This window comes from Salmo salar, chromosome ssa15 (assembly GCF_905237065.1).
Source record: "Salmo salar chromosome ssa15, Ssal_v3.1, whole genome shotgun sequence".
In the NCBI taxonomy this organism is placed as follows: domain Eukaryota; kingdom Metazoa; phylum Chordata; class Actinopteri; order Salmoniformes; family Salmonidae; genus Salmo; species Salmo salar.
The window spans coordinates 74,112,639-74,139,966 of record NC_059456.1 but is presented as its reverse complement, the minus strand read 5'-3'; the positions used below and the strand labels follow the sequence as shown (position 1 = coordinate 74,139,966).

At 43.5% G+C, this 27,328-nt stretch overlaps 1 protein-coding gene across 1 annotated transcript in view; it reads right to left on the bottom strand.

The window, feature by feature from the left end:
* LOC106572146 (uncharacterized) overlaps window positions 1-21,204 on the bottom strand; it is a 29,957-nt gene extending 8,753 nt beyond the window's left edge. Inside the window, exons 1-8 of the mRNA XM_045696099.1 lie at window positions 21,123-21,204; window positions 20,126-20,257; window positions 19,373-19,510; window positions 18,234-18,370; window positions 10,340-10,505; window positions 9,360-9,530; window positions 8,606-8,743; window positions 7,467-7,603 (exon numbers count right to left, since the gene is read on the bottom strand). Coding sequence (XP_045552055.1) covers window positions 7,467-7,603; window positions 8,606-8,743; window positions 9,360-9,530; window positions 10,340-10,505; window positions 18,234-18,370; window positions 19,373-19,510; window positions 20,126-20,257; window positions 21,123-21,204 — 1,101 coding nt within the window. The remainder of the gene's footprint in view (window positions 1-7,466; window positions 7,604-8,605; window positions 8,744-9,359; window positions 9,531-10,339; window positions 10,506-18,233; window positions 18,371-19,372; window positions 19,511-20,125; window positions 20,258-21,122) is intronic.
* Between the last annotated feature and the right edge of the window lie 6,124 nt (window positions 21,205-27,328).

Here is a 27,328-nt window from a genome sequence, read left to right as displayed (position 1 = left end):
CCCCGAACCACATAATACAAATACCCCCTGCCACGTCCTGACCAAACTACAATAACCAATAACCCCTTATACTGGTCAGGACGTGACAGTACCCCCCCCAAAGATGCAGACCCCGGATGCACCTCAACACAAAAATAAACACAAAATAAACCCCCCAAACTAAAGGGAGGAAAGGGAGGGTGGCTGCCGTCACCGACGGTTCTCGTGCCCCAATCCTCCTACTGTGGAGGTGGCTCAGGCTCTGGCCTTAGTCCACCACCTAACCTGTCCATCCCCGCTGAATACCTCTGGCTGAGGCACGTCGCTGTAGACCTCGAGCTGAGGCACGTCGCTGTAGACCTCGAGCTGAGGCACGTCGCTGTAGACCTCGAGCTGAGGCACGTCGCTGTAGACCTCGAGCTGAGGCACTTCGCTGTAGACCTCAGGCAGAAGAACGATTCTGGGAGCTCCGGACTGTGGGCCGTCTCACTCGGTTCCGGACTGTGGGCCGTCTCACTCGGTTCCGGACTGTGGGCCGTCTCACTCGGTTCCGGACTGTGGGCCGTCTCACTCGGTTCCGGACTGTGGGCCATCTCACTCGGTTCCGGACTGTGGGCCGTCTCTAGACGGGGCACTGTTGCCGGAAGCTCTGGACGGAGCACTGTCGTTGGAAGCTCTGGACGGGGTACTGTCGTCGGAAGCTCTGGACGGGGTACTGTCGTCGGAAGCTCTGGACGGGGTACTGTCGTCGGAAGCTCTGGACGGGGTACTGTCGTCGGAAGCTCTGGACGGAGTACTGTCGTCGGAAGCTCTGGACGGGGTACTGTCGTCGGAAGCTCTGGACGGGGTACTGTCGTCGGAAGCTCTGGACGGGGTACTGTCGTCGGAAGCTCTGGACGGGGTACTGTCGTCGGAAGCTCTGGACGGGGTACTGTCGTCGGAAGCTCTGGACGGGGACTGCGCACTGAAAGCCTGATGCGTGGGGCTGGTAGTGGAGGTACCAGACTGGAGACACGCACCCCAAGGCTAGTGCGAGGAGCAGGAACAGGACGAGTTGGACTGGGCTGACGCACTGGAGGCCTGGTGCGTGGGGCTGGTACTGGAAATGCCAGACTGGATACACGCACCCCAAGGCTAGTGCGGGGAGCAGGAACAGGACGAGTTGGACTGGGCTGACGCAATGGAGGCCTGGTGCGTGGTGCGTGGTGCTGGCTTTGGATGTGCCAGACTGGAAACACGCACCTCAGGGCTAGTGCGAGGAGCAGGAACAGGACGAGTTGGACTGAGCTGACGCACTGGAGGCCTGGTGTGTGGTGCTGGCTTAGGAGACGCCAGACTGGATACACGCACCTCAGGGCTAGTGCGAGGAGCGGGAACCAGATACACTGGGCCGTGAAGATGCACTGGCGGTCTTGAGCGCAGTACTGGTACCACCCTTACTGGCTGGATGCCCACTTCCCCCTGGCAAATGCGGGGCGCTGGCACCGCGCACACCGGCCTGTGAATGCGCGTCACCCCATAGCACGGGGCCTGACCAGTAACAAGCTGCCTCCGATAAGCATGGGGAGTTGGCTTGGGGCTTAACCCTGGCCCAGCCAAACTACCCGTGTGCCCCCCCCAAAAAATGTATTGGGGCTGCCTCTACGTTGGGCCCGCTCTTCGCTCCACTTTCGCTGTTCCTCCCTCGTTGTCTCCACCTGTTTCCATGTCAGGGTCTTGTCCCCTGCCATTACCTCCTCCCATGTCCAAAATGTCCTCCACTCCCTTCTCTCCCTGGCCCAGGATCCTTCCTGGGCCCGCTGCTTGGTCCGTTGGTGGTGGGAAGTTCTGTAACGGTCGTCGTACGTAGTGGACCAAGGGGCAGCGGGTTGAGTGGTCATAGTGACTTTATTAAAACACTCAATAAACAAAACAAGAAAACGATCGAATGAACAGGATTGCAGGCTAAACACACAGCTAAGCAACCACAACTTCCCACAAAGGGACAGGTGAAACAGGGCTACCTAAGTATGACTCTCAATCAGCAACAACGATGTACAGCTGTTCCTGATTGAGAGCCATACCAGGCCAACACAAAGAAATACACCACATAGAAAACCATAGAAATACAAAACAAGAACATTACCCAAAAACCCCGTAACACATAAATCAAACACCCCTCTTACATAAATACATATCCCATTAAACCCCGAACCACATAACAAATACCCCCTGCCACGTCCTGACCAAACTACAATAACCAATAACCCCTTATACTGGTCAGGACGTGAAACACGCAGTTGTAATACTGTAATGTGTAACTTCAGACAAACTCTGTTGAGTAACATAATGTTTTTAGTCCACAAATGCTTTTCTTAATTACATAAATGCTTCAAAATTCCCAAAAAGTGACATTAGCTGTCACGATTCTCTAAAGCTGAACTCAGAAGCAGACCAGGACAAGGTGAGTAAAATGAAGGTGAGTATTTATTTACAGTCTCGAGGTATAGAATAATAGAATAATCCAGAAGACGGAGCGGCAGCGGAGGTGAGTTGATGAGAGTGAATAGGCAGATCCAATGACGTCACTGAAACCACCGACGGCCAGGCAAGGGAGTTGAATGTTCCGGGAGGATGACTGTAGACAGAGTAAACGGGAGTGAGTAACCGGCAAAAAGTACAGAACAACAAAACTAACTCTGGTAACATGAGGCTGATACGCTGACACAACATACTGTTCATTGCTAACGATCCGGCAGGGAATGGATGTCAGGTCAGGGCTTATGAAGAGAAGAGGTGATGATCAGGACCAGGTGTGCAGATGGCTGATGAGATGCAGGTGTGGGTAATCAAGAGTTCTCCCGCCTAGCTTCGTCGCTTATTTCAAAACTTATTTTGAAACTTATCCAAAAACCCGAAAAAACTCCATACATTTTCCCATAGGCTTTGTTCAAAGAACCATGGCGTAGTTAGTCTCTACAAAGAGACATCATTACTATTGCTCTCTTTACATGTTAGCAATTGGGAGTCTCCAACCCAAAAGTAACCTCACAGCCCAATCCCCCCACTCCCCCCTTCGCTAATTTCAACACCAGCAAACCATTCAACACCAGCAAACCATTTTCCAGCACTGTCACGTCCTGACCAGTAAAGGGGTTATTTGTTATTGTAGTTTGGTCAGGACGTGGCAGGGGGGTGTTTGTTTTATGTGGTTCGGGGTTTGTTGATATATGTGTTTATGTAGAGGGGTGTTTGTTTAGAGTATTCCGGGGTTTTGGTTATGTTCTATGTTTTGTATTTCTCTGCTCTATCTATGTTGTGATTTTCTTTGTGTTGGCCTGGTATGGCTCTCAATCAGGAACAGCTGTACATCGTTGTTGCTGATTGAGAGTCATACTTAGGTAGCCCTGTCCCACCTGTCCCTTTGTGGGAAGTTGTGGTTGCTTAGCTGTGTGTTTAGCCTGCAAGACTGTTCGTTCAATCGTTTTCTTGTTTTGTTTCGTATGTGTTCAAATAAAGTTAAGATGAGCACTCAACCCGCTGCGCCTTGGTCCACTACGTACGACGACCGTTACACTCACCCATCTACACACAATATCATTGTGTGCACCAATTAAGGTGCCACCAACCTCCTGTGCTAGAAGGCCATCTTCAAAAGGGGTCTCTTTGCTGTTATACAGATTAAAACCATCCATTTCTGGTGGATTGACAATGGAACTCAGTTTAAAGTATCATTTTTAAATGAAGCCAAACAGAGTAGGCTACTATTTAAATGTTATCCTCCAGAAGAAGGCAGAACATAGGCTATATTACAGCAAATAATATGTCTAATCTCGAAAGTACTGATAGAGGAAAATACATTTTCTTGTAGAGAATTTGTAAGGAAGGTATCATGTTAATGAATGACATTGTAAACAACAAAGGTAAAATGATGTCACACAAGCAATTAATCATGGTGTAAGGAAATGTATGCTCAATACAAAATTAGAACCAGTTCATCACAGCTCTGCCACAAAAATGGAAGAGGCAATTCCTTAAAAGAGAAAGGAATGAATTCATCGTAAATGGCTAAAAATTACCAATATAAATCGTAACATGTATCAGTTTCACTTATGGTCAAGAGGGTTGACAACTATACCGCATTAAATTCAACATAGTTGGGAACAGATTTTCGATATCCCAACACCATGGCATCAGATTTATGAAGTAATATACAAAGTAACAATTGAAGCATCAATCCTTTCTTTTAAATTTAAGCTATTATATTAAATTCCCGCTACATAAAGAATGCTCAGTATATGGGGCATTGAACAGAATCAATAGAGTATCTATTTTGGTACTGTCCATCGGTGGCTTGTTTTTAGAGTCAGGTTCAGGAATGGTTGTTGCCATGGGTACCACTGGGCGCACATTTGAGGGTTTTGCCCTAGCACTACACTGCTGATTCAAATAACCAACTCATCATCAAGCTTTGATTATTTTCATCAGCTGTGTAGCACTAGAGCAAAAAACAAAACGTGCACCCAGGAGGAGCCCCAGGACCGAGTTTGGGAAACCATGCCCTATAGTACTGCCCAGGGACACAGTGATTTAATGCAAAGTGTTGGATTGTGGGCATGCGCCTGCCACGGAGGAACATCCAAATCTTCCACTGTTTGATGTCAGAGTAACTCACCATTGTCCCAGGGAGCATTCGGACTACCTCCAAATCAGCTCGCATCTGACGCACCAGGGCTGTCCCATTTACATTTACATTTAAGTCATTTAGCAGACGCTCTTATCAAGAGCGACTTACAAATTGGTGCATTCACCTTATAATATCCAGTGGAACAACCACTTTACAATAGTGCATCTAAATCTTTTAAGGGGGGGGGGGGCTTAGAAGGATTACTTTATCCTATCCCAGGTATTCCTTAAAGAGGTGGGGTTTCAGGTGTCTCCGGAAGGTGGTGATTGACTCCGCTGTCCTGGCGTCGTGAGGGAGCTTGTTCCACCATTGGGGTGCCAGAGCAGCGAACAGTTTTGACTGGGCTGAGCGGGAACTGTGCTTCCTCAGAGGTAGGGTGTCCCAAGTTGTTTCCACCGAGATGGATGACTGTATTGGATGACTGTATTCACGGTCACAACTCGTCTCAGCGAGAGAGAATATTTCAGAACCCTTCCACTGAGAACTGCTCGGCCATATTTCTGGCTTGTGTAGTCATCTATCTAGCCAGCTACATTGTGTAATCGCATAGTAAATATTTGCTTCAGTCTTTGTTTCCTTGCGCTCGCCAATTTTCTATGAGCAATGATCAGTAGGATTATGAACAGGGATCTTATCAATAAATAAAACGTACAACATTGTGAAGATTCACAAGGAGGAGATGTTAAACTGTATTATAAAGTGGGTGGTTCGTGCCCCGATTGCTGATAGGCTGACAGCCATGGTGTATCAGAACGTATACCACTGGTATGACAAATAATTTATTTTTACTCCTTTAATTACGTTGGTAACCTATTTATAATAGCAATAAGGCTCCTTGGGGGTTTGTGGTGTATGGCCAATATACCACGGCTAAGGGCTGTATATCCAGGCACTCCGTTTTGCATCGTGGTAAGAACAGTCCTTAGCATGGTATATTGGCCATATACCACACATCCTCGTGCCTTATTGCTTAATTATAATGTTGTATAATAAGGTTGCATGATCACCTTCCGGTGTAAAACACATGGATATTAAAAACAAAAAACGATGTTTTAAGTGAAAATAGGCACTGGTCTGAAGCCGGAAAATTAAAGATATTCACATGAGCACCACATGAGTCTCAAATAAACCCCTAAAAAACCGAGCACAGGTGTTCAAAATCTTGTTTTATTCAAATTCAGCAGTCCACGTGAGTTTGTCCAGATTCCATAAAAGCTATGATTATTTTTCATTTTTATTATTGCATAAAGTCATCAGTTTTCATAGACATAATTGTACATGTAATAATTAGAATTTTCCAGTTATTTCTTATAACTAATAAGAATTTCCAATAAAGCTTCAATGGCTCACTGCAGGCGTAGAATCAACATTTCCGGAAACACTTCTGTTCCTCGGGGCACTGGCCATCTTTGTAACAGTACTCGGGACACATGTAGGTCCCCTTGGGCAGGACACAGCGACCGGGCTTCACTATGGTAACAGAGAAAAAGCGGTCAGTTATACAGTAGAAACATAGGTGTTATAGGAATTTCCAGGTTAACAATCGAGAAAAGCAGACGCAGGTAAAGTCAATCAATACTATCCATAACAAATCTATCCATATAAAATGTATATGTAAAATGTATATATATATGTATATGCAGCAGAAAAGCTGTAAAACCCCCCAAAATATTTGTGTCCTCCAAAGAGGTGGATGGGTTAATAGTAATAATTTTTATTTAGAAAAAATTATATCCAGTTTATTACAAGTTGCAACAGGGAAACACTTCCAGCACAGAAGCAGAGAAAATGTCTAACTGGCATCTTGGAAACATGCCCTTTCTACTCTAATCAGACAGCACCAAATGTTCTGTAAACACCAGCTCTAGAGGCTTGTAGGAAGTCAAAACAAACAGGCAGTGACTTTGTCAGCTGCTACAGAATCACACAATGTTGACAGAATGTCATCAATACAATATAACAGTGAATAATCAGTGTGTCCTCGACCCTTGTACCTCAAGTCTGGCGTCAATCTCTATCAACAGATATGAGAACAATCCATAACATTCAGCATCAAGTCCAGTGACCATCAACTCACACCTTGAGTGTCACAAGTAGAACACTGGAAATCATCTGTACACTGATTCTTTCCATTAAGGTATTACTATTACAATGAGTTGGAATTCTGTTGGTGGCCCTTGACAAATTGTCAGCTTAATGTTCTGTGAATTGCTGTACCGTAAGAAACGTATGTTGCTACTCCTCTGAAGTCTCAGCCTGATATTCCCAAAATCCTTTTCCCTGAAATATACATTTGTATCACTTTATCAACAACAGCGTGTTACAAACTGACTGAACAAAACATTATGAACACATGCTCATTCCATGACAGAGACTGACCACTAGGCAACCCTGCCGCCAACGGTCCACCAACCAAAGGACATCCAGCCAACATCACACAACTGTGAGAAGCTCTGGAGTCAACATGGGCCAGCATCCCAATGGACTGCTTTCAACACCTTGTAGAGTCCATGCCCTGATGAGTTGAGGCTTTTCTGAGGGCAAAAGGGGTGTAACTCAAAAAAAGGAAAGTGTTCCTAATGTTTGGTATACTCAGAGTGTATAGATGTTGCACAACATTGGTATATACTCTAAAGGCCTGCATGGATCTTGGAAATCCTCTTAATTTAGTGTCTCAGCTCTAAAGAGAGTGTACGTGAAAAATATATATCTATGTGTATGAAATGTACATTACAAGCTCCATCTTTCTTGTTTCCAGAGTAATGCAGCAATAATGAATGCAATGAATGTGTGTATCTGTCACTCTGGGACCATATCCTACCTGTGTAGGTGCAAAGCAGTCATGCCCACATCCATTGTGGCAGCATTTTTCATCATTGGGGCAGTCACTGTCATTGGAACATAACTCTGCACATATCCCCATGCCCCATCGTCTACGAGGGCACACTCCAGGCTTGTCTTTGGGAGAACACAATTTGAGCAGACATGTCAGGGAACCCGACTTACCACAAAGAGAAATGAACATAGACAAAATTGGACTGAACCATTTTCTGAAAATCTGTCACATTTGTGTGGAGATGCTTACGATAAATGTTAGCTGCTACAGAATCAAACAGTGGTCACAGAATGTCATCAGTACAATACAACAGTGAATAATCAGTGTGTCCTCGGTCCTTGTACTTGGACATCCAGTCTGGCGTCAATCACTTTCAACAGATATGAGAACAATCCATAACATTCAGCATCAAGTCTAGTGACCGTCAACCCACACCTTGAGTGTCACAACTAGGATACTGGAAATACTGTGTATTACATAAACTGTATACACTAAATGTTTTGTTGATCACTCTAAACTAAATATGATCTTTAGCGATCTTACATTTCCCCATTACAAATAGGTTTATGGTAGCAACTTGTCAGCCTACTGTCACGCCCTGACCTGAGAGAGCCTTTTTATGTCTCTATTTAGGTTTGGTCAGGGTGTAATTTGGGTGGGCATTCTATGTCCGTGTTTATATGTTTGGGATTTCTTTGTTTCGGCTGGGTATGACTCTCAATCAGGAACAGCTGTATATTGTTGTTGCTGATTGGGAGTCATACTTAGGCAGCCTGTTTTCCTTTGGGGTTTGTGGGTAGATATTTTCTGTTTAGTGTTTTGCACCTGACGGAACTGTTCGGTTGTTCTTTTGTTTTGCTTGTTGCTTTAGTGTTCAGTTGTACATTAAAATGACGAACACTTACCACGCTGCATTTTGGTCTGATTTCTCTTCCCCTTCATCCGAGGACGACGAAGACCGTTACATCTACACTGACACTTCACATTGAAGTCTTTCTATTATGTGACTTCTTAATTGAGTGTCTTAGCTCTAAAGAGAGCTCCAGCATTCTTGTTTCCAGAGTAACGCAGCAGTAATGAATGCAATAGATGGGTGTATCTGTCACTCTGGGTACATATCCTACCTGTGTAAGGTGCAATGCAGACATGCCCACATCCATTGTGGCAGCATTTTTCATCATTGGGGCAGTCACTGTCATTGGAACATAACTCTGCACACATCCCCATGCCCCATCGTCTACGAGGGCACACTCCAGGCTTGTCTTTGGGAACACAATTTGAGCAGATGTCAAGGAACCCAACTTACCACAAAGAGACATGAACATGGACACAATTAGACTGAACCATTTTCTGAAAATCTGTCATATTTGTGTGGAGATGCTTACGATAAATGTTAGCTGCTACAGAATCAAACAGTGGTCACAGAATGTCATCAGTACAATACAACAGTGAATAATCAGTGTGTCCTCGGTCCTTGTACTTGGACATCCAGTCTGGTGTCAATCACTTTCAACAGATATGAGAACAATCTATAACATTCAGCATCAAGTCTAGTGACCGTCAACCCACACCTTGAGTGTCACAACTAGGATACTGGAAATATTGTGTATTACATAAACTGTATACACTAAATGTTTTGTTGATCACTCTAAACTAAATATGATCTTTAGCGATCTTACATTTCCCCATTACAAAAAGGTTCATGGTAGCAACTTGTCAGCCTACACTGACTCTTCCCATTGAAGTCTTACTATTATGTGACTTCTTAATTGAGTGTCTTAGCTCTAAAGAGAGCTCCAGCTTTCTTGTTTCCAGAGTAATGCAGCAGTAATGAATGCAATAGATGGGTGTATCTGTCACTCTGGGACCATATCCTACCTGTGTAAGGTGCAATGCAGACATGACCACATCCATTGAAGCAGCATTTTTCATCATTGGGGCAGTCACTGTCATTGGAACATGACTCTACACATATCCCTATGCCCCATCGAGGGCACACTCCAGGCTTGTCTTTGGTAACACAATTTGAGCAGATGTCAGGGAACCCAACTTACCACAAAGAGACATGAACATGGACACAATTAGACTGAACCAATTTATGAAAATCTATCATGTTTGTGTCGAGATGGATTTGACAAATAGGAATTTGCATCTCTGGAAAGTTTGTAGGCCATGCTCCAAGTAATTTAGTGTCTAATTAATAGTTTTGGAGACATTTGTCCCCAATCATCAATGTTTCCCCCATAACACCCATGAAAATGCATGACAGCCTTCTGAACACTCACAATCTATTGGTTCAAATATGTAGGTTGAAAACATTGTATGTTAACTAAAAAGGCTGTACAACTGGTTACACACAGACACACAAATAGTGCTTTTATGATGACCAAATAAAAATTTCGAGTTAAATGAACATATGACACAAGTTGACAAACACATCATTATATGTTGACTTAATTTTTGCATATGTTTTGTCAAGTTGGAGCTAAGTTTGGGACAACTAAAAATGTTGAGTTCAGGTCACACTTTTATCTAGAAGTTGAATAAACTGAAAAAGGCTTTGGAACCACTTACTTCATAATAATTAGTTGAAACAACTAGAATTGTTTTTACAGTGTATGCGTAAAATGGCCAAGTGTAGGCTGGATTGTTTCAAAGTCATAATGACTGGCTTGTATTTTTAGTAAGGTAGCAACAAATTAGTTTTCAAAGGGGCTATGGTTTATAACCACTTAGGTAGGCTATAACACCTAAGTCAAGTGTAGCAGGCTTCTTCAAAAAACTAATCAAATTGTCACAGTTTGTTTCATGACAAATAATGACAAATAATGCAAAGTAGGCAAATTAGAAGAACTCACCTGTAGCAGAGACTATTTTCAAATCTACAAATGCCAACAGAAAAAGAACCAAAGCACAACGCGCTGACAAATTCATGTCCATGCTGACTTCAAGACTGTTACAGCAAATGCAGTCCAAATCAATTTCATAGAAGAGGAGACCATAATATGTATTAACCTTAGATGACTGACAGGGGGCGCTGCTAAGACGCCACCGCACAGCCATTTTGGTACTCCTCCTTCATTGTAAAAAAAAGCTATAGAAATGCATTTATTAATATCTACATTTCTTTTTTGACATTACAGACACCTTAATGTATACATGAAAATTATATTAATTGAACTGATCATGAACATTTTATATTTTGAGAGTGTTAATGTTACTGCCCCACCACAACAAAGAATGACTTAAATACATGAAATTGTGTCCTTGAAACATTTTATTGAAATATTGTAGAATTCCATTAATTCCTATGGAGTTCTGCTCATTCTGGGGTGTGCCAATGTGGCGGCCTGTGGCTTCAAAGCCTCTTTGGCCGTTACAAAGCATCAGCAATCCAGGGTTTATACACATCATTTGGGAGAGCCCATAGAAAAGATGAATGCACAAAAAACAATGCACCTGCAGGGTCCCTATGCCCATCAATTTACATTCCGAGTTCGGATCCAAACACTTGCTTAGGTCACATGTAATCAGAATAATTAAAGAGGATATATGGAACTTGTGCCTCTGGGGGTGCTCTTGATCCAAAAGTGGTCCCCCAAACGGAGAGTAATATTGTCCAGATATTAAGCCAAAATTTGATGTAAACAATTAACAACTAACCTCATTCTTCAACTGAGTTTATAGTTCAATGACTGAATGCATTTCTGTTAAACTGCAGGTGAAAATCCACAATGTATAATGATTCATAACGAAATGTTTCAAAGTACAGTATGTGGAGAGATAGCACACTGTTGATGGGTTGATTTTTCGACAACGGTTGGGCTCGCTCTGTTTACATGGTATATGATATTTACTTGTAATTCATCTTAAGAAATAGGCCTATACATGTCCCAAAATAACTTTTTTAATTTCTATCAAAGCTTTTCTCTCTCATCTGTCAAGTTCATGATGGGCAGACCTATACGCGTTTATCATTTTACTACGCTGATATCTTGTGGCGGACTAAATAAATTCTCAACATTGGATTTTCTTACATTATTCTCTCACAATAACTTTGTAGGACTATACACATTACATTCTATATGACTGACTGTTAACCTGTCTCCTACCCTTCATCTACACTGATTAAAGTGGTTTTAACAGGTGAAATTAATAAGGGATCGCAGCTTTCACCTGGTCAGTCTATATCAATCTATGTTCATAATGTTTTGTACAGTCAGTCTACAACACGTTGTGGTTGACAAAGTGATTAGCCATTTGATTCGCTGTTCAGAAGTCTTATGGCTTGGGGAAGAAGCTATTTAAGAGCCTCTTGGACCTAGACTTGTCGCTCCGGTACTGCTTGCCGTGCGGTAGCAGAGAGAACAGTCTATGACTAGGGTGGCTGGAGTCTTTGACAATTTTTAGGGCCTTCCTCTGACACCGCCTGGTATAGTGGTCCTGGATGGCAGGAAGCTTGGCCCCGGTGATGCACTGGGCTGTACGCCGTACGCACTACCCTCTGTAGTGCCTTGCAGTCAGAGGCCAAGCAGTTGCCATACCAGGCAGTGAACCAACCCGTCAGGATGCTCTCGATGGTGCAGCTGTAAAACCTTTGAGGATCTGAGGACCCATGCCAAATCTTTTCAGTCTACTGAGGGGGAATAGGTTTTGTCGTGCCCTCTTCACAACTGTCTTGGTGTGCTTGGACCATGTTAGTTTGTTGGTGATGTCGACGCCAAGGAACTTAAAGCTCTCATCCTGCTCCACTACAGCCCCGTCAATGAGAATGGGGGCGTGCTCGGTCCTCCTTTTCCTGCAGTCCACAATCTCCTCCCTATAGGCTGTCTCATCGTTGTCGGTGATCAGGCCTACCACTGTTGTGTCAACAGAAAACTTAATGATGGTGTTGGAGTCGTGCCTGGCCGTGCAGTAATGAGTGAACAGGGAGTACAGGAGGGGGCTGAGCACGCACCCCTACCCTTACCACCTGGGGGCGGCCCATCATGACGTCCAGGATCCAGTTACAGAGGGAGGTGTTTAGTCCCAGGGTCCTTAGCTTTAGTGATGAGCTTTGAGGGCACTCTGGTGTTGAACACTGAGCTGTAGTCAATGAAAAGCATTCTCACATAGGTGTTCCTTTTGTCCAGGTGTGGACCTTTTGGTGTGGTATGCAAATTGGAGTGGGTCTAGGGTTTCTGGGATAATGGTGTTGATGTGAGCCATGACCAGCCTTTCAAAGCAATTCATGGCTACAGACGTGAGTGCTACGGGTCGGTAGTCATTTACGCAGGTTATCTTAGTTTTTCTTGGGCACAGGGACTATGGTGGTCTGTTTGAAACATGTTGGTGTTACAGACTCAGACAGGGAGAGGTTGAAAATGTCCACCAAAAACTCTGAAATCTTCATCCCTAACTACAACGTTTTCAGACAAGATAGAACGGCCAAAGGGGGCGGTGTTGCAATCTACTGCAGAGATAGCCTGCAGAGTTCTGTCCTACTATCCAGGTCTGTACCCAAACAATTTGAACTTCTACTTTTAAAAATCCATCTCTCTAAAAACAAGTCTCTTACCGTTGCCGCCTGCTATAGACCACCCTCGGCCCCCAGCTGTGCTCTGGACACCATATGTGAACTGATTGCCCCCCATCTATCTTCAGAGCTCATGCTACTAGGTGACCTAAACTGGGACATGCTTAACACCCCAGCCATCCTACAATCCAAGCTTGATGCCCTCAATCTCACACAAATGATTAATGAACCCACCAGGTACCACCCCAAAGCCGTAAACACTGGCACCCTCATAGATATCATCCTAACAAACTTGCCCTCTAAATACACCTCTGCTGTTTTCAACCAAGATCTCAGTGATCACTGTCTCATTGCCTGCATCCGTAATGTATCAGCGGTCAAACGACCTACACTCATCACTGTCAAACGCTCCCTGAAACATTTCAGCGAGCAAGCCTTTCTAATCAACCTGGCCCTGGTATCCTGGAAGGATATTGACCTCATCCCGTCAGTAGAGGATGCCTGGTTATTTTTTTTAAATGCCTTCCTCACCATCTTAAATAAGCATGCCCCTTTCAAGAAATTTAGAACCAGGAACAGATATAGCCCTTGATTCTCCCCAGACCTGACTGCCCTTAACCAATACAAAAACATCCTGTGGCGTTCTGCATTAGCATCGAACAGCCCCCGTGATATGCAACTTTTCAGGGAAGTTAGAAACCAATATACACAGGCAGTTAGAAAAGCCAAGGCTAGCTTTTTCAAACAGAAATTTGCTTCCTGCAACACAAATTCAAAAAAGTTCTGGGACATTGTAAAGTCCATTGAGTATAAGAACACCTCCTCCCAACTACCCACTGCACTGAGGATAGGAAACTCTGTCACCACCGATAAACCCACTGTAATTGAGAATTTCAATATGCATTTTTCTACGGCTGGCCATGCTTTCCACCTGGCTACCCCTACTGCATTCAACAGCACTGCACCCCCACAGCTACTCGCCCAAGCCTTCCCCATTTCTCCTTCTCACAAATCCATTCAGCTGATGTTCTGAAAGAGCTGCAAAATCTGGACCCCTACAAATCAGCCGGGCTAGACAATCTGGACCCTTTCTTTCTAAAATTATCTGCTGAAATTATTGCAACCCCTATTACTAGCCTGTTCAACCTCTCTTTCGTGTCGTCTGAGATTCCCATAGATTGGAAAGCAGCTGCTGTCATCCCCCTCTTCAAAGGAGGGGACACTCTTGACCCAAATTGCTACAGACCTATATCCATCCTACCCTGCCTTTCTAAGGTCTTCGAAAGCCAAGTCAACAAACAGATTACCGACCATTTCGAATCCCACCGCACCTTCTCCGCTATGCAATCTGGTTTCAGAGCTGGTCATGGGTGCACCTCAGCCACGCTCAAGGTCCTAAACGATATCGCAACCGCCATCGATAAGAAACAATACTGTGCTGCCGTATTCAGTGACCCGGCCAAAGCTTTCGACTCTGTCAATCACCACATCCTCATCGGCAGACTCAATAGCCTTGGCTTCTCAAATGATTGCATCGCCTGGTTCACCAACTACTTCTCTGATAGAGTTCAGTGTATCAAATCGGAGGGCCTGTTGTCCAGACCTCTGGCAGTCTCTATGGGGGTGCCACAGGGTTCAAATCTCGGGCCATCTCTTTTCTCTGTATACATCAATGATGTCGCTCTTGCTGCTGGTGAGTCTCTGATCCACCTCTACGCAGACGACACCATTCTGTATACTTCTGGCCCTTCTTTGGACACCGTGTTAATTAACAACCCTCCAGACGAGCTTCAATGCCATACAACTCTCCTTCCGTGGCCTCCAACTGCTCCTAAACACAAGTAAAACTAAATGCATGCTCTTCAACCGATCGCTGCCTGCACCTGCCCGCCTGTCCAGCATCACTACTCTGGACGGTTCTGACTTAGAATATGTGGACAACTACAAATACCTAGGTGTCTGGTTAGACTGTAAACTCTCCTTCCAGACTCACATCAAACATCTCCAAACCAAAGTGAAATCTAGAATTGGCTTCCTATTTCGCAACAAAGCATCCTTCACACATGCTGCCAAACACACCCTCGTAAAACTGACCATCCTACCGATCCTCGACTTCGGCAATGTCATTTACAAAATAGCCTCCAATACCCTACGCAACAAACTGCAGTCTATCACAGTGCCATCCGTTTTGTCACCAAAGCCCCATATACTACCCACCACTGCGACCTGTACGCTCTCGTTGGCTGGCCTTCGCTTCATAATCGTCGCCAAACCCACTGGCTTCAGGTCATCTACAAGACCCTGATAGGTAAAGTCCCCCCTTATCTCCGCTCACTGGTCACCATAGCAGCACCCACCTGTAGCACGCACTCCAGCAGGTATATCTCTCTGGTCACCCCCAAAGCCAATTCCTCCTTTGGCCGTCTCTCATTCGAGTTCTGTGCTGCCAATGACTGGAACGAACTACAAAAATCTCTGAAACTGGAAACACTTATCTCCCTCACTAGCTTTAAGCACCAGCTGTCAGCGCAGCTCACAGATCACTGCACCTGTACAGAGCCCCATCTATAATTTAGCCCAAACAACTACCTCTTCCCCTACTGTATTTATTTATTTTATTTTATTTTGCTCCTTTGTACCCCATTATTTATTTCTACTTTGCACTTTCTTCTACTACAAATCTACCATTCCAGTGTTTTACTTGCTATATTGTATTTACTTTGCCACCATGGATTTTTTTTGCCTTTACCTCCCTTATCTCACCTCATTTGCTCACATTGTATATAGACTTATTTTTCTACTGTATTATTGACTGTATGTTTGTTTTACTCCATGTGTAACTCTGTGTTGTTGTATGTTGTCAAACTGCTTTGCTTTATCTTGGCCAGGTGACCGGTCCGCTCCTGATCCCTGGGATCTTCATCTTGGTTGCGGCTGGAGCCGTGCGTCAGGGAGGGGGTACTGTCACTTGTGCTCCTTCTCCGGCCTCTAGGTCACCAGGCTGCTCGTTATGGCGCACACCTGTCACCATCGTTACGGTCATCAGCACGTTATGACACTCACCTGGACTCCATCACCTCCTTGATTACCTGCCCTATATATGTCACTCGCTTTGGTTCCTTCCTCAGGCGTCATTGTTTCTGTTTCAGTTTTGTCTGTGCGGTGTTTGTGTTTCTTGTTTTCTATTATGTTTCCTTTATTGATTAAATCACTCACTCCCTGAACTTGCTTCCCAACTCTCAGCGCACATCGTTCCACAAATATGTATAAGACCGTTACATAGTATATGTAGTATAGGTCTGTATAAACTACTTTACTAATCATCAGTTAAGTCTTTTTGCGTGGCCTCATCTAAAGTGTGGGCTACTTATACTTAAATACTAAATACTTTCTAAACAATATGTGTAAAACACATGGAAATTAAAAACAAAAAAAAATGTTTTAAGTGAAAATTGGCACTGGTCTGAAGCCGGAATATTAAGGATATTCACATGAGCACCACATGAGTCTCAAATAAACCCCTAAAAAACCAAGCACAGGTGTTCAAAATCTGGTTTTATTCAAATTCAGCAATCCACGTGAGTTTGTCAATTCACAGAGCGTCCATGAAGTTTGTCCAGTTTCCATAAAAGCTATGATTATTTTTCATATTTATTATTGCATAAAGTCATCAGTTTTCATAGACATAATTGTACATGTAATAATTAGAATTTTCTAGTTATTTCTTATAACTAATAAGAATTTCCAATAAAGCTTCAATGGCTCACTGCAGGCGTAGAATCAACATTTCCGGAAACACTTCTGTTCCTCGGGGCACTGGCCATCTTTGTAACAGTACTCGGCACACATGTAGGTCCCCTTGGGCAGGACACAGCGACCGGGCTTCACTATGGTAACAGAGAAAAAGCGGTCAGTTATACAGTAGAAACATAGGTGTTATAGGAATTTCCAGGTTAACAATCGAGAAAAGCAGACGCAGGTAAAGTCAATCAATTCTATCCATAACAAATCTATCCATATAAAATGTATATGTAAAATGTATATATATGTATATGCAGCAGAAAAGCTGTAAAACCCCCAAAATGTTTGTGTCCTCCAAAGAGGTGGATGGGTTAATAGTAATTATTTTTTATTTAGAAAAAAATGATATCCAGTTTATTACAAGTTGCAACAGGGAAACACTTCCAGCACAGAAGCAGAGAAAATGTCTAACTGGCATCTTGGAAACATGCCCTTTCTACTCTAATCAGACAGCACCAAATGTTCTGTAAACACCAGCTCTAGAGGCTTGTAGGAAGTCAAAACAAACAGGCAGTGACTTTGTCAGCTGCTACAGAATCACACAATGTTGACAGAATGTCATCAATACAATATAACAGTGAATAATCAGTGTGTCCTCGACCCTTGTACCTCAAGTCTGGCGTCAATCTCTATCAACAGATATGAGAACAATCCATAACATTCAGCATCAAGTCCAGTGACCATCAACTCACACCTTGAGTGTCACAAGTAGAACACTGGAAATCATCTGTACACTGATTCTTTCCATTAAGGTATTACTATTACAATGAGTTGGAATTCTGTTGGTGGCCCTTGACAAATTGTCAGCTTAATGTTCTGTGAATTGCTGTACCGTAAGAAACGTATGTTGCTACTCCTCTGAAGTCTCAGCCTGATATTCCCAAAATCCTTTTCCCTGAAATATACATTTGTATCACTTTATCAACAACAGCGTGTTACAAACTGACTGAACAAAACATTATGAACACATGCTCATTCCATGACAGAGACTGACCACTAGGCAACCCTGCCGCCAACGGTCCACCAACCAAAGGACATCCAGCCAACATCACACAACTGTGAGAAGCTCTGGAGTCAACATGGGCCAGCATCCCAATGGACTGCTTTCAACACCTTGTAGAGTCCATGCCCTGATGAGTTGAGGCTTTTCTGAGGGCAAAAAGGGGTGCAACTCAAAAAAGGAAAGTGTTCCTAATGTTTGGTATACTCAGAGTGTATAGATGTTGCACAACATTGGTATATACTCTAAAGGCCTGCATGGATCTTGGAAATCCTCTTAATTTAGTGTCTCAGCTCTAAAGAGAGTGTACGTGAAAAATATATATCTATGTGTATGAAATGTACATTACAAGCTCCATCTTTCTTGTTTCCAGAGTAATGCAGCAATAATGAATGCAATGAATGTGTGTATCTGTCACTCTGGGACCATATCCTACCTGTGTAGGTGCAAAGCAGTCATGCCCACATCCATTGTGGCAGCATTTTTCATCATTGGGGCAGTCACTGTCATTGGAACATAACTCTGCACATATCCCCATGCCCCATCGTCTACGAGGGCACACTCCAGGCTTGTCTTTGGGAGAACACAATTTGAGCAGACATGTCAGGGAACCCGACTTACCACAAAGAGAAATGAACATAGACAAAATTGGACTGAACCATTTTCTGAAAATCTGTCATATTTGTGTGGAGATGCTTACGATAAATGTTAGCTGCTACAGAATCAAACAGTGGTCACAGAATGTCATCAGTACAATACAACAGTGAATAATCAGTGTGTCCTCGGTCCTTGTACTTGGACATCCAGTCTGGCGTCAATCACTTTCAACAGATATGAGAACAATCCATAACATTCAGCATCAAGTCTAGTGACCGTCAACCCACACCTTGAGTGTCACAACTAGGATACTGGAAATACTGTGTATTACATAAACTGTATACACTAAATGTTTTGTTGATCACTCTAAACTAAATATGATCTTTAGCGATCTTACATTTCCCCATTACAAATAGGTTTATGGTAGCAACTTGTCAGCCTACTGTCACGCCCTGACCTGAGAGAGCCTTTTTATGTCTCTATTTAGGTTTGGTCAGGGTGTAATTTGGGTGGGCATTCTATGTCCGTGTTTATATGTTTGGGATTTCTTTGTTTCGGCCGGGTATGACTCTCAATCAGGAACAGCTGTATATTGTTGTTGCTGATTGGGAGTCATACTTAGGCAGCCTGTTTTCCTTTGGGGTTTGTGGGTAGATATTTTCTGTTTAGTGTTTTGCACCTGACGGAACTGTTCGGTTGTTCTTTTGTTTTACTTGTTGCTTTAGTGTTCAGTTGTACATTAAAATGACGAACACTTACCACGCTGCATTTTGGTCTGATTTCTCTTCCCCTTCATCCGAGGACGACGAAGACCGTTACATCTACACTGACACTTCACATTGAAGTCTTTCTATTATGTGACTTCTTAATTGAGTGTCTTAGCTCTAAAGAGAGCTCCAGCATTCTTGTTTCCAGAGTAACGCAGCAGTAATGAATGCAATAGATGGGTGTATCTGTCACTCTGGGTACATATCCTACCTGTGTAAGGTGCAATGCAGACATGCCCACATCCATTGTGGCAGCATTTTTCATCATTGGGGCAGTCACTGTCATTGGAACATAACTCTGCACACATCCCCATGCCCCATCGTCTACGAGGGCACACTCCAGGCTTGTCTTTGGGAACACAATTTGAGCAGATGTCAAGGAACCCAACTTACCACAAAGAGACATGAACATGGACACAATTAGACTGAACCATTTTCTGAAAATCTGTCATATTTGTGTGGAGATGCTTACGATAAATGTTAGCTGCTACAGAATCAAACAGTGGTCACAGAATGTCATCAGTACAATACAACAGTGAATAATCAGTGTGTCCTCGGTCCTTGTACTTGGACATCCAGTCTGGTGTCAATCACTTTCAACAGATATGAGAACAATCTATAACATTCAGCATCAAGTCTAGTGACCGTCAACCCACACCTTGAGTGTCACAACTAGGATACTGGAAATATTGTGTATTACATAAACTGTATACACTAAATGTTTTGTTGATCACTCTAAACTAAATATGATCTTTAGCGATCTTACATTTCCCCATTACAAAAGGTTCATGGTAGCAACTTGTCAGCCTACACTGACTCTTCCCATTGAAGTCTTACTATTATGTGACTTCTTAATTGAGTGTCTTAGCTCTAAAGAGAGCTCCAGCTTTCTTGTTTCCAGAGTAATGCAGCAGTAATGAATGCAATAGATGGGTGTATCTGTCACTCTGGGACCATATCCTACCTGTGTAAGGTGCAATGCAGACATGACCACATCCATTGAAGCAGCATTTTTCATCATTGGGGCAGTCACTGTCATTGGAACATGACTCTACACATATCCCTATGCCCCATCGAGGGCACACTCCAGGCTTGTCTTTGGTAACACAATTTGAGCAGATGTCAGGGAACCCAACTTACCACAAAGAGACATGAACATGGACACAATTAGACTGAACCAATTTATGAAAATCTATCATGTTTGTGTCGAGATGGATTTGACGAATAGGAATTTGCATCTCTGGAAAGTTTGTAGGCCATGCTCCAAGTAATTTAGTGTCTAATTAATAGTTTTGGAGACATTTGTCCCCAATCATCAATGTTTCCCCCATAACACCCATGAAAATGCATGACAGCCTTCTGAACACTCACAATCTATTGGTTCAAATATGTAGGTTGAAAACATTGTATGTTAACTAAAAAGGCTGTGCAACTGGTTACACACAGACACACAAATAGTGCTTTTATGATGCCCAAATAAAAATTTCGAGTTAAATGAACATATGACACAAGTTGACAAACACATCATTATATGTTGACTTAATTTTTGCATATGTTTTGTCAAGTTGGAGCTAAGTTTGGGCCAACTAAAAATGTTGAGTTCAGGTCACACTTTTATCTAGAAGTTGAATAAACTGAAAAAGGCTTTGGAACCACTTACTTCATAATAATTAGTTGAAACAACTAGAATTGTTTTTACAGTGTATGCGTAAAATGGCCAAGTGTAGGCTGGATTGTTTCAAAGTCATAATGACTGGCTTGTATTTTTAGTAAGGTAGCAACAAATTAGTTTTCAAAGGGGCTATGCACAATTATAGGCTATTGTTTATAACCACTTAGGTAGGCTATAACACCTAAGTCAAGTGTAGCAGGCTTCTTCAAAAAACTAAACAAATTGTCACAGTTTGTTTCATGACAAATAATGACAAATAATGCAAAGTAGGCAAATTAGAAGAACTCACCTGTAGCAGAGACTATTTTCAAATCTACAAATGCCAACAGAAAAGAACCAAAAGCACAACGCGCTGACAAATTCATGTCCATGCTGACTTCAAGACTGTTACAGCAAATGCAGTCCAAATCAATTTCATAGAAGAGGAGACCATAATATGTATTAACCTTAGATGACTGACAGGGGGCGCTGCTAAGACGCCACCGCACAGCCATTTTGGTACTCCTCCTTCATTGTAAAAAAAAGCTATAGAAATGCATTTATTAATATCTACATTTCTTTTTTTGACATTACAGACACCTTAATGTATACATGAAAATTATATTAATTGAACTGATCATGAACATTTTATATTTTGAGAGTGTTAATGTTACTGCCCCACCACAACAAAGAATGACTTAAATACATGAAATTGTGTCCTTGAAACATTTTATTGAAATATTGTAGAATTCCATTAATTCCTATGGAGTTCTGCTCATTCTGGGGTGTGCCAATGTGGCGGCCTGTGGCTTCAAAGCCTCTTTGGCCGTTACAAAGCATCAGCAATCCAGGGTTTATACACATCATTTGGGAGAGCCCATAGAAAAAATGAATGCACAAAAAACAATGCACCTGCAGGGTCCCTATGCCCATCAATTTACATTCCGAGTTCGGATCCAAACACTTGCTTAGGTCACATGTAATCAGAATAATTAAAGAGGATATATGGAACTTGTGCCTCTGGGGGTGCTCTTGATCCAAAAGTGGTCCCCCAAACGGAGAGTAATATTGTCCAGATATTAAGCCAAAATTTGATGTAAACAATTAACAACTAACCTCATTCTTCAACTGAGTTTATAGTTCAATGACTGAATGCATTTCTGTTAAACTGCAGGTGAAAATCCACAATGTATAATGATTCATAACGAAATGTTTCAAAGTACAGTATGTGGAGAGATAGCACACTGTTGATGGGTTGATTTTTCGACAACGGTTGGGCTCGCTCTGTTTACATGGTATATGATATTTACTTGTAATTCATCTTAAGAAATAGGCCTATACATGTCCCAAAATAACTTTTTTAATTTCTATCAAAGCTTTTCTCTCTCATCTGTCAAGTTCATGATGGGCAGACCTATACGCGTTTATCATTTTACTACGCTGATATCTTGTGGCGGACTAAATAAATTCTCAACATTGGATTTTCTTACATTATTCTCTCACAATAACTTTGTAGGACTATACACATTACATTCTATATGACTGACTGTTAACCTGTCTCCTACCCTTCATCTACACTGATTAAAGTGGTTTTAACAGGTGAAATTAATAAGGGATCGCAGCTTTCACCTGGTCAGTCTATATCAATCTATGTTCATAATGTTTTGTACAGTCAGTCTACAACACGTTGTGGTTGACAAAGTGATTAGCCATTTGATTCGCTGTTCAGAAGTCTTATGGCTTGGGGAAGAAGCTATTTAAGAGCCTCTTGGACCTAGACTTGTCGCTCCGGTACTGCTTGCCGTGCGGTAGCAGAGAGAACAGTCTATGACTAGGGTGGCTGGAGTCTTTGACAATTTTTAGGGCCTTCCTCTGACACCGCCTGGTATAGTGGTCCTGGATGGCAGGAAGCTTGGCCCCGGTGATGCACTGGGCTGTACGCCGTACGCACTACCCTCTGTAGTGCCTTGCAGTCAGAGGCCAAGCAGTTGCCATACCAGGCAGTGAACCAACCCGTCAGGATGCTCTCGATGGTGCAGCTGTAAAACCTTTGAGGATCTGAGGACCCATGCCAAATCTTTTCAGTCTACTGAGGGGGAATAGGTTTTGTCGTGCCCTCTTCACAACTGTCTTGGTGTGCTTGGACCATGTTAGTTTGTTGGTGATGTCGACGCCAAGGAACTTAAAGCTCTCATCCTGCTCCACTACAGCCCCGTCAATGAGAATGGGGGCGTGCTCGGTCCTCCTTTTCCTGCAGTCCACAATCTCCTCCCTATAGGCTGTCTCATCGTTGTCGGTGATCAGGCCTACCACTGTTGTGTCAACAGAAAACTTAATGATGGTGTTGGAGTCGTGCCTGGCCGTGCAGTAATGAGTGAACAGGGAGTACAGGAGGGGGCTGAGCACGCACCCCTACCCTTACCACCTGGGGCGGCCCATCATGACGTCCAGGATCCAGTTACAGAGGGAGGTGTTTAGTCCCAGGGTCCTTAGCTTTAGTGATGAGCTTTGAGGGCACTCTGGTGTTGAACACTGAGATGTAGTCAATGAAAAGCATTCTCACATAGGTGTTCCTTTTGTCCAGGTGTGGACCTTTTGGTGTGGTATGCAAATTGGAGTGGGTCTAGGGTTTCTGGGATAATGGTGTTGATGTGAGCCATGACCAGCCTTTCAAAGCAATTCATGGCTACAGACGTGAGTGCTACGGGTCGGTAGTCATTTACGCAGGTTATCTTAGTTTTTCTTGGGCACAGGGACTATGGTGGTCTGTTTGAAACATGTTGGTGTTACAGACTCAGACAGGGAGAGGTTGAAAATGTCCACCAAAAACTCTGAAATCTTCATCCCTAACTACAACGTTTTCAGACAAGATAGAACGGCCAAAGGGGGCGGTGTTGCAATCTACTGCAGAGATAGCCTGCAGAGTTCTGTCCTACTATCCAGGTCTGTACCCAAACAATTTGAACTTCTACTTTTAAAAATCCATCTCTCTAAAAACAAGTCTCTTACCGTTGCCGCCTGCTATAGACCACCCTCGGCCCCCAGCTGTGCTCTGGACACCATATGTGAACTGATTGCCCCCATCTATCTTCAGAGCTCATGCTACTAGGTGACCTAAACTGGGACATGCTTAACACCCCAGCCATCCTACAATCCAAGCTTGATGCCCTCAATCTCACACAAATGATTAATGAACCCACCAGGTACCACCCCAAAGCCGTAAACACTGGCACCCTCATAGATATCATCCTAACAAACTTGCCCTCTAAATACACCTCTGCTGTTTTCAACCAAGATCTCAGTGATCACTGTCTCATTGCCTGCATCCGTAATGTATCAGCGGTCAAACGACCTACACTCATCACTGTCAAACGCTCCCTGAAACATTTCAGCGAGCAAGCCTTTCTAATCAACCTGGCCCTGGTATCCTGGAAGGATATTGACCTCATCCCGTCAGTAGAGGATGCCTGGTTATTTTTTTTAAATGCCTTCCTCACCATCTTAAATAAGCATGCCCCTTTCAAGAAATTTAGAACCAGGAACAGATATAGCCCTTGATTCTCCCCAGACCTGACTGCCCTTAACCAATACAAAAACATCCTGTGGCGTTCTGCATTAGCATCGAACAGCCCCCGTGATATGCAACTTTTCAGGGAAGTTAGAAACCAATATACACAGGCAGTTAGAAAAGCCAAGGCTAGCTTTTTCAAACAGAAATTTGCTTCCTGCAACACAAATTCAAAAAAGTTCTGGGACATTGTAAAGTCCATTGAGTATAAGAACACCTCCTCCCAACTACCCACTGCACTGAGGATAGGAAACTCTGTCACCACCGATAAACCCACTGTAATTGAGAATTTCAATATGCATTTTTCTACGGCTGGCCATGCTTTCCACCTGGCTACCCCTACTGCATTCAACAGCACTGCACCCCCCACAGCTACTCGCCCAAGCCTTCCCCATTTCTCCTTCTCACAAATCCATTCAGCTGATGTTCTGAAAGAGCTGCAAAATCTGGACCCCTACAAATCAGCCGGGCTAGACAATCTGGACCCTTTCTTTCTAAAATTATCTGCTGAAATTATTGCAACCCCTATTACTAGCCTGTTCAACCTCTCTTTCGTGTCGTCTGAGATTCCCATAGATTGGAAAGCAGCTGCTGTCATCCCCCTCTTCAAAGGAGGGGACACTCTTGACCCAAATTGCTACAGACCTATATCCATCCTACCCTGCCTTTCTAAGGTCTTCGAAAGCCAAGTCAACAAACAGATTACCGACCATTTCGAATCCCACCGCACCTTCTCCGCTATGCAATCTGGTTTCAGAGCTGGTCATGGGTGCACCTCAGCCACGCTCAAGGTCCTAAACGATATCGCAACCGCCATCGATAAGAAACAATACTGTGCTGCCGTATTCAGTGACCCGGCCAAAGCTTTCGACTCTGTCAATCACCACATCCTCATCGGCAGACTCAATAGCCTTGGCTTCTCAAATGATTGCATCGCCTGGTTCACCAACTACTTCTCTGATAGAGTTCAGTGTATCAAATCGGAGGGCCTGTTGTCCAGACCTCTGGCAGTCTCTATGGGGGTGCCACAGGGTTCAAATCTCGGGCCATCTCTTTTCTCTGTATACATCAATGATGTCGCTCTTGCTGCTGGTGAGTCTCTGATCCACCTCTACGCAGACGACACCATTCTGTATACTTCTGGCCCTTCTTTGGACACCGTGTTAATTAACAACCCTCCAGACGAGCTTCAATGCCATACAACTCTCCTTCCGTGGCCTCCAACTGCTCCTAAACACAAGTAAAACTAAATGCATGCTCTTCAACCGATCGCTGCCTGCACCTGCCCGCCTGTCCAGCATCACTACTCTGGACGGTTCTGACTTAGAATATGTGGACAACTACAAATACCTAGGTGTCTGGTTAGACTGTAAACTCTCCTTCCAGACTCACATCAAACATCTCCAAACCAAAGTGAAATCTAGAATTGGCTTCCTATTTCGCAACAAAGCATCCTTCACACATGCTGCCAAACACACCCTCGTAAAACTGACCATCCTACCGATCCTCGACTTCGGCAATGTCATTTACAAAATAGCCTCCAATACCCTACGCAACAAACTGCAGTCTATCACAGTGCCATCCGTTTTGTCACCAAAGCCCCATATACTACCCACCACTGCGACCTGTACGCTCTCGTTGGCTGGCCTTCGGCTTCATAATCGTCGCCAAACCCACTGGCTTCAGGTCATCTACAAGACCCTGATAGGTAAAGTCCCCCCTTATCTCCGCTCACTGGTCACCATAGCAGCACTCACCTGTAGCACGCACTCCAGCAGGTATATCTCTCTGGTCACCCCCAAAGCCAATTCCTCCTTTGGCCGTCTCTCATTCGAGTTCTGTGCTGCCAATGACTGGAACGAACTACAAAAATCTCTGAAACTGGAAACACTTATCTCCCTCACTAGCTTTAAGCACCAGCTGTCAGCGCAGCTCACAGATCACTGCACCTGTACAGAGCCCCATCTATAATTTAGCCCAAACAACTACCTCTTCCCCTACTGTATTTATTTATTTTATTTTATTTTGCTCCTTTGTACCCCATTATTTATTTCTACTTTGCACTTTCTTCTACTACAAATCTACCATTCCAGTGTTTTACTTGCTATATTGTATTTACTTTGCCACCATGGCTTTTTTTTGCCTTTACCTCCCTTATCTCACCTCATTTGCTCACATTGTATATAGACTTATTTTTCTACTGTATTATTGACTGTATGTTTGTTTTACTCCATGTGTAACTCTGTGTTGTTGTATGTTGTCAAACTGCTTTGCTTTATCTTGGCCAGGTGACCGGTCCGCTCCTGATCCCTGGGATCTTCATCTTGGTTGCGGCTGGAGCCGTGCGTCAGGGGAGGGGGTACTGTCACTTGTGCTCCTTCTCCGGCCTCTAGGTCACCAGGCTGCTCGTTATGGCGCACACCTGTCACCATCGTTACGGTCATCAGCACGTTATGACACTCACCTGGACTCCATCACCTCCTTGATTACCTGCCCTATATATGTCACTCGCTTTGGTTCCTTCCTCAGGCGTCATTGTTTCTGTTTCAGTTTTGTCTGTGCGGTGTTTGTGTTTCTTGTTTTCTATTATGTTTCCTTTATTGATTAAATCACTCACTCCCTGAACTTGCTTCCCAACTCTCAGCGCACATCGTTCCACAAATATGTATAAGACCGTTACATAGTATATGTAGTATAGGTCTGTATAAACTACTTTACTAATCATCAGTTAAGTCTTTTTGCGTGGCCTCATCTAAAGTGTGGGCTACTTATACTTAAATACTAAATACTTTCTAAACAATATGTGTAAAACACATGGAAATTAAAAACAAACAAAAAATGTTTTAAGTGAAAATTGGCACTGGTCTGAAGCCGGAATATTAAGGATATTCACATGAGCACCACATGAGTCTCAAATAAACCCCTAAAAAACCAAGCACAGGTGTTCA